The sequence below is a fragment of the Sciurus carolinensis genome, chromosome 7 (assembly GCF_902686445.1).
Source record: "Sciurus carolinensis chromosome 7, mSciCar1.2, whole genome shotgun sequence".
Classification (NCBI taxonomy): Eukaryota; Metazoa; Chordata; class Mammalia; order Rodentia; family Sciuridae; genus Sciurus; species Sciurus carolinensis.
This window is the reverse complement of record NC_062219.1, coordinates 57,844,377-57,856,663: the sequence shown is the minus strand read 5'-3', so window position 1 is coordinate 57,856,663 and position 12,287 is coordinate 57,844,377. Positions and strand designations below refer to the sequence as shown.

General features: G+C 36.3%; 1 protein-coding gene and 1 non-coding gene across 2 annotated transcripts in view; one reads left to right on the top strand and one right to left on the bottom strand.

The window, feature by feature from the left end:
- Positions 1 to 4,354, top strand: part of Lin28b (lin-28 homolog B) — a 100,598-nt gene extending 96,244 nt beyond the window's left edge. Inside the window, exon 4 of the mRNA XM_047559324.1 lies at positions 3,985 to 4,354. Coding sequence (XP_047415280.1) covers positions 3,985 to 4,354 — 370 coding nt within the window. The remainder of the gene's footprint in view (positions 1 to 3,984) is intronic.
- A 5,492-nt stretch (positions 4,355 to 9,846) lies between these two features.
- Positions 9,847 to 9,920, bottom strand: Trnaa-agc (transfer RNA alanine (anticodon AGC)). Its single transcript has one exon. It is a non-coding gene; the product is annotated as a tRNA-Ala (tRNA).
- Positions 9,921 to 12,287: the final 2,367 nt, after the last annotated feature.

The window sequence follows — 12,287 nt, the reverse complement described above, 5'->3', positions numbered from 1 at the left end:
AAATTCTTTTCAATCTGTGACTTTTCTTAAGTCCCTCTGGCATCCTTTTTGGAAACTTTACAATACTTTTTCTCCTCTTTCTTTTCCAGGAATTTTTATCTATTCCTGTCTTATACCTTTTACCTCTCTAAAACTTTCACTTTTTCCACTCTATACTCTGTCCCTGATACTGCTTTACTCACTGTTCTCTCAACATTTCCTTTCTGTTGAGAAGCTTGCAGGTCATTGTCTTCATCCTTAATGTCTGACCCTTATAGATTGAAATTTCCATATAAATTCTTAGTAGTCTCAAAATGGAGAAGCGCCCTAACTTATACTTTTTCCCATTATGCATTTAGGCACATCTGACTCTCCCTCTATAGGATCACTTACTTCCCTAATTTTTGCTGTTGTTATCATTTTGGGGATTAAGGGGAACCTAGAATTGATGAAGCCTTTAAGACATTTGGAGTATCATTTAAAAATTACTGTACGCATACATTTTAATCTAGTGATCCTCAGTTGAGCTCAGGTCTGAACATTATTGCTGGTATCATTTGAAAATATGATTTACGTATTCCTTTGTTTGGAGACAAAGAAATCTGAGATTTCTAAGGATCATAGCAGACCTAAATTCTTATTGCTGAGTCATTTTTCCTTTTTAAAAATTGGAGCCTTCAGAAATTTGGATATGTTTTTATTATTGATTAACTAGTAGTCTTTTTGTCTTGATTTATAAAAGCCTAAAAGATTGGTTTCTATTTATTTGGCCATCTTATGTGCCTCTATTCTATCTGTTGATTGGCAGTTCTTTCATTTAAAAATTTTACTCTTCCTTTGATAGTCTTTTAAGATTTGACTCTAATTTTTATTTTTATCTTAAAAGCTTTTAAAATAAATAATACATAGTGAATGTGTTAGCTCATTAGAAGTACTTAAAAGTTTATGAAGAACTTAACCATTCTAAGATTAAATGGAATGTTTTTTCTTCTTTATGTTTCATAGGTAAGAAAATATACTTTGTCATTGGCTCAGCATTTTATAAAATACTTAACATGGATCATTTTATTAATTAATTAATTAATTAATTTTTTAAAATTTATTTTTCACTGTGGTAGGGATTGATCCCAGGGTTTCATTTGTGGTAGGCAACAGACTATTTTATTTTTTATGTAGGGCTATGGGAATGTATAACAAAGTACGATTGTAGTTTTCTTTATGTAGCCTTTGCTTGTGACACTACCCTTCCATTTCTTAAGCATGTAGCTGTATGTGGCCACATGTGCCATTTTTATACTCATATCACAATGTAAAATTCATACAAACTAATGAAAAACAAACTGATTTGGAGAAGTGTGGAGTGTGAACAAAAGGGACCAGACCACATATAGCTTGGTGGAATTTGTGGTTGTGGTATCATTTATGAGCTGCAAGGTAGCTGGACATTTCCATTTTGGTTTCAGTCCCTGGGGAAGGAAGGGATTTCATAATGGGGTGTGATCTTAGTAAGAATGATTGACATTGAATGATTAAATAGAAAAGGAGAAAAATACCACTCCTCCCCCTTCTAAGACCAAGCACATATACACTGAATGCAAATCTTTTCAGTGTGGAAGGCAGTCTGGACGTATGATAGCACATTATCTGAAAAGCCAAGGGGGTGAATTAACTATGCAGATGAGAATGCATGAACAAAATTATATAGTATCCTTATAAATAACTTTGATAACCCAAATGTAATGGTAAGTGCGTAGAGTGTGATCAGAGTTGCCATTTGTGAAAGAATTCTGACATCAAGGGCCTGATGAATGAGTGGGCAGAATAGTTTCCCAAAGAACACGGAGCATGCCAGTGACATGAAATCCACGTGTCTGCAGGAGAGCCAGCTTTTTACTGAGCCCTCTGTCCTGTTTTCTCTCTCTGAAAATGAGCTCCTGACTGGATGTTATCCTCAGCAAGTGGGTTTCATTCAAAAGAAAGATATTTTACAGATGGGCAAATCTAATGTAGCATTCACTTTGTTATAGAAGAGAACTGTGGGGGAAACATTATCATAAGTAATGGGGTCATATATTTCAAAGGTGCCATTTTGAGTGTGTTATTTTGGTTACTGTATTTCAAGCATTTGTCGGTCATTTTTATTCTTCAGTTTTACAGTCTCTCTTAGAACATATGGTTGAACAATATTGAATCTTCAGTATAGTGTTGTTTTGTTAACTTATATTTATGAGTTACACAACAAATAGAACACGTGATTTCTTGGTTTTCCCTTTGATTTTAGTAAGTATGATCCTGTCTTAAAGTCGTATACCTGCACAAAATGAAATCCTGTCTTGTGAATCCATTATTCTAAAATCTGTAAAGTTGATTTTGATAACTGGAGAAGCAGACAATATTTGCTATTGTTTTTGCCAGTTGAGAAAATTCACCTTTAAAACTGATCCCAGAAGATAAAATACTAAGTATCCTACATACACTGCTTATTAGGTCAGGAGTTTGTCTTGACATATTAGGTAGTATAGGTTGTTGAACTGGAAACACGTACAAATATAATTAGTCACAATTAATTTTTGTTGTCCCTATGATCTTACACAGTAATTCTCACAGTTACTACATATTTTCCTGTTTTTTTAAACATTGTGACCTGTTATTTGTTCTTTGTAATGAGAAATGTAGAATCATAAATTATTTAGAAAATAAATTTAAACTATAAAGCTCTCAAAACATTTCACTTGAAAACAAATCACTAACTACATTCTGTATTCAACGTTCAGATTACCTTTGTAAATATAAATTTTCCTTAGTTTCTCCACTTTCTTTTCTTGTTTTTAATATACAGATTTTAAAGAAAAAGTCTATTTGAAATTGAGCAGATACAGCTTCCAAATAATTTTGCTCAGCTTTTAGAAGTAAAGTCAAACATTTACCTCAAAACCTTATCCCTCGTGTGTACATTCAAATATTAATTTAGGGATGGATTATTGTTTATTTCAATTTAGAAAAAAAAAAAACCTAAGGAAAACTCATTTCTACAGGAAGAAGAAAGTAACTTTTCTTGTCACTAAACTAGTATCAGACTTCATTAATCTGATCCAAGTATTTAGAATGTTTATTTTATAGCATTTTCCTGGTATTGTTATAAAATTACTTGGTAATTTGCCAGATTGTCTGATTTGATATCTTCCTTATATATCAAATTTCAGTGTACTATTTAATTTTGTATGAAGGAAAAACTTTAGTTCACCTGGCTTCCATAGGCAAAATAATTAACACTCAAAATGGCGTTAAATTCATAAAATTTAATTTTGTCCATAATTTTCCCAGTTGCTGAGCAAATTGCTATTTCACATCATGGCAAACAGCTGTATTTTTATACTGTTATTTTTAAAGCTACCTGGCTTTTTTGTTGAATATTGACTGCCCTCTAGTGGACTAACTGTTCTTTAAAAATAACCTGTGGGACCAGTTGTGATGCACACCTGTGATCCCAGACACTTGGGATATTGAACCCAAGGATTCCAAGTTCAAGAGCAGCCTGGACAATTTAATGAGACCCTGTTACAAAATAAAAAGGGCTAGGGAGTAGCTCAGTGGTAGAGTGCCCCTGGGCTCAATCCCCAGTACCACAGAAATAAAATACAATACCCTGTTAAATTTAAACAAGTCATCAGTACATGGAAATGATTATATATTCTTTCATGTTTTTGTACTCATGCTTTTCATTGATTATTATGTTTAACAAAATTAATTTTTTAAGTTGCCAGAATGTTTGGTGCTATCCTTGAAGCAACCAGTATAACCAGTATAAATAACATTACTTTTAAGAAGGCATATTAAAATATGCTGATCTCATGGACAGTTTATATATTTTGGTATTTTAAAGATTCCACATTTCTGTATAAATGATTATTTTACATAATTGTATTGATTATTAAATTCTGACTTTAAATTTTTAATGACGCATGCTACCTACTTCTAAGATGTTTTCTTCATTCTTGCTTGCAGATGCTACAACTGTGGTGGCCTTGATCATCATGCTAAGGAATGTAGTCTACCTCCTCAGCCAAAGAAGTGCCATTACTGTCAGAGCATCATGCACATGGTGGCAAACTGCCCACATAAAACTGTTGCACAGCTGCCTGCCAGTTCTCAGGGAAGACAGGAAGCAGAATCCCAGCCGTGCACTTCGACCTCCCCCCGAGAAGTGGGAGGCGGGCATGGCTGCACATCCCCACCATTTCCTCAGGAGGCTAGGTCAGATATCTCGGAACGGTCAGGCAGGTCACCCCAAGAAGCTTCCTCTGCAAAGGCTTCTGCAGCGCCAGAAGAGCAAAACAAGAAGGGGCCTTCTGTTCAGAAAAGGAAAAAGACATAATACTTCTTAACCTATCTTGTTCTCTACCCAGTTGGGAAGTCTACCTCATGCAAGTACAGGGGAACAGTATTTCACAGACAGCAGCTGACCTGGGATTTTAACTACTGTTGAGGAACTGTGAATTTTTTTTAAAGAGACAAATCACTCTAAGCAAATTACATTTGAGCAGGGTGTCATGTTTTACATAATTCAGAGAATGAGAGACTGTGTTTATCAGTAAGTACATGTGCGAGAGGGGGAGAGCCTGAATTGTGTGTGTTTGTATGAAGATTTTACACAGGAATGTAGACATACATATAAAGAGGGGTTGTCTTTATATATGTGTGTATGTAGCTGGAAGCACACACCCTCCCTCACATAATTGGACATGTCCAAGAATTTAAAATCCTTGTGAATCATTTAAGATGGTTTCAGAACTAACCCCTGGAGTTCTTCTTAAGTACTGCTTCTTTTATATTACATAAAAATAAAAACATGACTGTTACCTTTTGTGTGAACCAAAGGATACTTCAGATCTCAGAGCTGCCAATCATATGGTACTAAAAGTTTTTAAGACATCCATTTTCTCCCAAGTTTGAGATTGCCTTTTTTTCTTGATATCTATGGAGTGTTTTTTTTTTTTTTTTTTTTTTTTCATATTCTCCTGTTTGAAGGTAGTACCTTAACTCCATAAGCCTCTAACTGCCATAAACTTTTTCGATTTTGGGATACATAACTCCAGAAAAGACAATGAATGTGTAATTTCTGTGCCGATATTTCGATGTTTTTAATTCTGTGTTTTGATTATAAATCACATGCCTATTAAGAGAAATGAAGGGGAGGATGATGTATAAATGTAGTGACTTGATTATTTTCAATGGCATTTTGATACCAGATCATTGTTATCTTTTACATGTTCTGAGGTTTTTAAAGGGTTGTGGCGGCAGCAGCTTCCCTTAACCAAGTCAATCTTCTGACCATCACTTAGAGCAGGGAGCCCTCCTTTTTTACTACTGAAGACCTTAGAGGAAAACACCAATCATTTAGTATATATTTTTGGTGACTGTTTTTATTTCCCCTGGAGAGTTCTCTAACTCGTTTCTAAAACAAAAGCAGCATGGAAATGAATAAAATACTGGGGTTGAGAATGAAAATTCAGTGGATGTTCACAGTTGCCCAGTAGGTATGACCTGTGAATGATGCTAAAAAGTGTAATGTTTGGTGGCAGGCAACTAGAGTGACAAACCTGGGGCAGAGGGACCAAAACCTCTCCCACCATATAGCTGAAAGTATCTTATACAGAAGCATTGATCTGATGGAAGTTACCATCAGTGCTTACGCTGAAGTAACCCATATGGTGAATTCAGGATGAACACAGGGACTGAGGATGGAGAATCATCTGGGGTTGGTTCTCGGTTATAGTAACTAGCTAGGGACCAATTGTGGTAACAGTCCCTTAATGTTTCGGTCATGAACAAAATTGGGAGTCATCCTGGTTCCAGATGTTATGGGCAAATTTCTGAAACATCTCCAAGAAGGTACCAGTTAATTGTATGCTTAATATTGGCAATAAATATAGTTTTGTATGGGCCTGTTGGTGTAAGCTCAGATAATCAGAAAGACATTAGCATGACTCAAATGTGGTGTATTCTGCTAAACAGTTCCTGCTCCCTCTCCCGTGCATCCTATCATGGGACACTGGTATAGTTGCTGCTGTTTCAGCAAGCCACCAGAAGAAAATGCCTCAGACTGACCTACCAGTGCTTTACAGCTCAGCTTGAATTTCATGACAGTGTTTGAGAATCTCCATGGTATATACTGAAATACCAGTGTGCTGAGATGCAAAGCTTATTACCTTTGACGATATTGAATGTGATATAGCTGTAGAGAAGTACTTCCTTGCCTTATGTGAGGATTTCAAGCTTATTTAAATTATGTAGACAAATCAAAGTGGCATTGCTTAATTTTTAGCAGGTATAATAAGCAGGTTAACAGTAAAATGCAAAATGTGATACGTCACTTTGAAATTTCAAACCAAAGTTCCTTGACTTTATAGACATAGGAAATTATGGACTTGAACATTGGACATTCCCTGTTTACATATGAAAGTTCAGAGCTGAGATCATGGTAAAAAATGAAAACAGAAAAGACAGAAACACTTGAGAATTGTGGACCATATAGGTGCAATTTGAAATCTGTTTCAGCATCTGACCAGACTGAACTACTAAGAGCACATATCAAACCTATCTTATGGTTAAGAGTTGGGATTTATTTTTTATATGAGAAAATTGCCACTATTACATAACATACTCAGGACAAAGAACTTTGCTCAGGGAACATACCATATAATGTTGTTGTTTCTTTACAGTGTAGTCTACAGTCCTGCTTACTCAAACCAAGCCAAAAAACTTAGACCTTCATGTGAATATGTGTACTTGATGTTAGTAACTACCTCTGAGTTTGACCTAGATCAAAATTCTGAATAGCAGATATTAGTCCTTCTGTCTTTATTTCATGTGAAAAGCCCTCAACTCCTTGCAGATGTGAAGATCGCTAACGTGAGCACGTGGTTCATTTACATGGGTTAAATACTGTGTTTACAGCACACAGCTACCTCATAGTTGATACATAGCACACCTTTATGCTGCTCCAGCCTCACGTGGCTGACAACTCTCTGGTACAGAACCTTTTTATCTATATTATAGATAGCAAATCACAACTATGTGTTTTTGACAAACTCTTGTGAATAATGAAGCATCTTGTTTTAGTCAGCAAAGGCTCCAAGCATTTCCTTGAAGTTATCATGTATTTAGTTTAAAGAATTAGGGGCACTCTTCAACTTAAGCAAAACAGAACACAGAAGCAATCTTGGAAATAGCTGCTTTGCCCAGAGGTGGGGGACAAGAAGGGGTAGCAGGAATTGGAGTATGAGGGAGCTCATGCTGGGCAAACAGTTATAAAAGATGCCAATCTCCTTCATTTACATGTCTCTGCTGCCCTGCAGCCAAAGCATGTTGCAGCCCCAGACTCTTAACTAACTAGCACTGGCTTGCCAAGGAGTGAACTTAGAAGTGCAATGCATTCCTAGCTACTGAGGGAAGAGGATCTGTGTGGACACCAGTTTGCAGGTGTCACTAATGGTGGGGCAGTGGACCTGTGAACTAAACTGCCCCTTGACCTCTCCCTCCTGTCAACGCAAATGTCATTCCTAAATAAGATGCACTACCAGTCTCTGTAGCCTGTAAGCTACATATTTGCTACATGGCAGATTATAGTGGAAACATTTTTATACTTGCATTTCTAGTCTTGGAATGTATTTTTAAAATAGAAAGGTTTTCACCTGCTTTTAACTTGGAAGTTTAGTGTGCAATGTAAAAAAATAAATAAATAAAAAATACCAGGAAACATGTTATTAGCATCAGCCCACCTTCAAATATAGGATATTTTTATTGCCAATATTTTTTTTCTCAAATTTTGGCTCAGTTTTATTTTGCACCAGTGAAGCCCCAAGTTACTGCTGGTTGTATTTAGTTTGTGAATAGAAGCCCATAAGTGTTAATAGATTCTAACATTCACTGTATGATGAATTAGACAGGCCATGGGAAATCTCATTAAGTCCTAAAGTTAAATTAATTTATCTGTTTTCTTTAAGAAATGTTTATCATAAAATATATATGTGTTTCCCATGGTTATAAAATTTGGGAAAGTATGTACAAGTACAGCCGCACTGACTTTAATTTTCTAGATGTCTTAATGAGATTTGTTTTAGGAAAGAACACTTGTTTAAAGCTTCAAATTCTGTGTCACCTAACCGTCAACAGCCTCTTTAAGATGTGATTATGTGATCTGCGTCCTAGTTGTTCACTTAGAGTGGAAGGTTGACCTATGATTCCTTGTTAATTTTATGTTTGGAACAAAGCTGCAAAGTTATGGTAAAGTACTGTACTGTGAGAAAGTATTATATTTACTACATCCGTGGCTTAACCCTTGTGAGAGTTAACCAGCTTCAACACAACGTCGTTGACTACCTCTTGAATCACCTACATCTATCAGCCACTGGCACCCGCCACCAAGCTGGCTTTAATTAGCGTGTGTTGCTTTTTTGGTATTAACAGCTCTAACCATACTAGAGACCAAAGTGGACCCTCATTTCTATATGTCTTTAATATGGTGTTTTATCTAGTGTTTTGAAATTATCCTGTGTAGTATTTAGATTACCTCACTGTCCATTTTGACTCATGTTGTTTACAAGTGAAAATAAGAAGAAAAACACTTGAACTGTCTGTTTCTAAAGGACAAAAAAAGGAGTTGATGTTTGGAATGGCACTTCTCGTGTGGTCAGTCACCTCAATGAACTAAAGCGCTGTTTGTCTTTCTGTAGACATGGGTTTATATTCTCATTTCATGCTTAATGTCTTATTCTTTCAATTATGGATATTTTGAGGCTTAAATTACTTGATTAAAAATAAAACATATAACGTTGGCATTTATGATTGGTTTTGGAAATTTGTGTGTGTGTGTGTGAGATTTAGGTGGTCGCTAAATTAAATAAATGAATAAAGGATCATTTAGTCAGTTCCTACACCAGTGTCACCCTAGGTTAAGTTTTTTAACATTCTCAGACAGTGGTGGTTATTTATTATCATGAAACTTATTTATGAAAATACAATCATTAGGAATTATCCTCTGTTATCCAACAGGGATTATGAATGTTTGTGAATCCAGACGCTTTGGTCAGAAAGAGTGGCTTGATATAAAATTTTTAAAGCCTTTGGAGAAATAATTTTAGAATTTTCTTAATAGGGTTTTTCTGATAATTATGAAGATTTTGAAAGGAGCAATCAAATCCTGGATCATCAGTACCAAAAATCTAAAATGTGAATGTAAATGGACCCAACCATTTATGCAGCAGTGTACGATTTGGTAAAACAGTTCTATAAACTGGCCAATCCCATAATTATTTTAATTATTTTACCACTCAACACGTGGATAATTCACTTTATTTTTTGGCAGTCTACTATGACTCCTACTTTTTTCTTTATTTTTAATTGTGGTAATAATAAAATTTGTTATCTTAGCCATCTTTCAGTGTATCAGGTACATTCACATGCACTTTCTTGTGCAATGATAGATGATTCACTTAGAATGTGAAGACTTTTTTATAAAATTGTTTTGTTAAAAAAGACAGTATTAACTGGGCATGATGGTGCACAGCTGTAATCCTAGCAACAGAGGCAGGAGGATCACAAGTTCAAAACCAGCCTCAGCAGCTTAGTGAGTCCCCCAAGCAACTTGGTGAGACCCTGTCTCAAAAACCAAAAAGGGCTGGGAATGTGGCTCAGCAGTTAAGAAACCCTGGGTTCAATCCCCAGTATCCGCCCCCTCTCCAAGAAAAAAATTGGTAGTATTGTACTTTAGAGAATATGGAAAACTTTTCAAAAAACAAGCCTATCACCTGAAAGAATGTAATACTTTTTGATTTTTTTTTTTGTTTTATTTTGTTTTTTTGTTTTTTGCGGTGCTGGGGATTGAACCCAGGGCCTTGTGCTTGCTAGGCAAGCACTCTACCAACTGAGCTATATCCCCAGCCCACTTTTTGATCTTTTTAAAAATGGAAACACTTCAAAAATAGAAGTAACACATAGTCTTGTCACCTAGAAATAATTATTAACATTTTATTAATTTTCATACATATAGGGATGATTTTTTTTTTTTTTATTTAGGTACCAGGTATTGAACTCAGGGCACTCAGCCACTGAGCCACATCCCCAGCCCTATTTTGTATTTTATTTAGAGATAGGGTCTCACTGGGTTGCTTAGCGACTTGCTTTTTGCTAAGGCTGGCTTTGAACTCAGCCTCTGAGCTGCTGAGATTACAGGTGTGCATGCACCACCATGCCCAGCTAGGGATGATTTTTAAAGTTAGGTTACATTACCATTTATCGGTTTAGAGCTTGTGTTTTTTTCCTTAACATTTAGGATACAATGCTTTGTCATAGAGCCAAGATCTGGTCTTCTGCACATACCAGCAATTACTAAAAGATTAATTTGTCTAGATAAAGTGAAAATACTGATTGTTGGTGTTGCAGGGCAACTGGTAGCCAGGAACGTGAGGGGCTATGAACCTTGAAAGAAGGGAAGCATTGGGACTAGCCCCTCCTTCACCCCCATCTTTTCCCTAAAAGCACTTGGAAGCTCCTTGAGGACCAGGGGAGAAGACACAAAAGGAAAGTGTCAGTCTTACTGAGCGGAGGAAACAATGCTAGAACTTTAAAGGACAAATCCCAAAGTCAAGACAATGACTGACTCCTAAAACTCAGCAGAAAACAGTAGCTAAGAGCGACCTCAAGGGCTAGGGTGGGGCCAGAGGCCCTTCTGGAGTACAAGTGCTCATTTTCAGGGTGGTACTTTACCTTAGACACCTTCCTTGTCTCACCCGAATCCCACCCTAGGCGGGAAGCTAAAGGACTTAAAGATTTCCTCAGCACATGGTCCCTCAGCAAGCTAGGCAAACACCCTGAGTTTTTTTGTTATCCTATAGAAGAATATGTAAATGTGGACCCCAGGAGGGCTCAGCTAGGAATAAAGATCATGCCCTAGAATACTAGGAAAAAGCAAAATGAAACAGACCAACCCTTACAAAGTCTAAAACTAACACTTAATAGAACCGAGGTGACTAGCTGGACATTAGCTGCCTGAAAAAGCAATCTTAGCCCTCCTTGAGAGAAGATACTCCCATCCAGTGCCTCAACGGATTTTCATCTGTAATGTCATATCCAATCATAGGAAGCTTGCCGGAAACGAAAACTACAGACCACACAAAGATGCACAGGAAGTTCAGATACTGCAGTTATTGTACAAGGACTTTAAAAATAAATGTGGTAAGTATAGGAGAAGTCCAGAAGTGAAACAAACTCTAGGACTAAAACTTAGTATGCCTGAAAATAATTCAACAGATGAGGTTAGCAGGCTAGAAGCTACTAAATGGGAACACAGGTCAATAGAAAGTATTCAGATTCATGGGCAGAAAAATTTGCTGCAATATGTGTGAAAGTAAAATTGCAGAGTCTTGAAAAATGAAAAAAACAATAGCAACATGACCTATACTGTTCATTTGAATATAAATAAAAAATACAATGCAGCAACTAGAAAAGGTAATTTTTCAAGATGAAAAGAATTGACTGCTCTTTTGCTTACTGTTTTATTTAATTATTGGGAAAAATACATAAAATAGCAGAAATACAATGTTATTACAATTAAACAGCTGATTCCTTAGCAACATTATTATATTGCAAAAACTGCAAAGCAATTTTCTTGCTAAAATGATAACTAGAAGCCCCATTGGACTTCTGCTCTTTGCTTTTATGCCTGAATATGGATGTCTTTCCCCAAACCTCATTGTGAATTTGAAACTTGTGATTTTGAAACTAGTCAATGTGACAATAAAATAGGTATGATGATTCTAATGCCAGCTTTAGAAACAACGCAGGCTCATTCCACAGACATCATTACCCTATGTACATGTATGATTACACGAATGGTATGAATCTACATCGTGTACAACCATAGAAGTGAAAAGATGTACCCCATTTGTGTACAATGAATCAAAAAGCAGTCTATAAAAATAAAAAAAATAATTCAACAACAACAACGCTGGCTTCTTTCCTCAAGAGTGTCTTCTCACGACCCGTTCTTCACACTTGGGGGATCCTGGAGCCCCAGTTTGAAGGCAGAGAGGAGTGGAACCAGTGGGGTGAGTCAGAAGGTTCTACAAGAGGGACACACTATGGAACTAGTTCCATGAAAAGTCAAGGGTGAAGGGACTTCTGTTTCTGCCTTAACTGGTCATTTATGAACACCATGGCACTATCAGTTTGTGTGTATATACTGGTTCTGAGAAAGAATTTGGGTGTTTTAATAATAAAACTCCCTAGACACATTGGAAAGTAGCTTT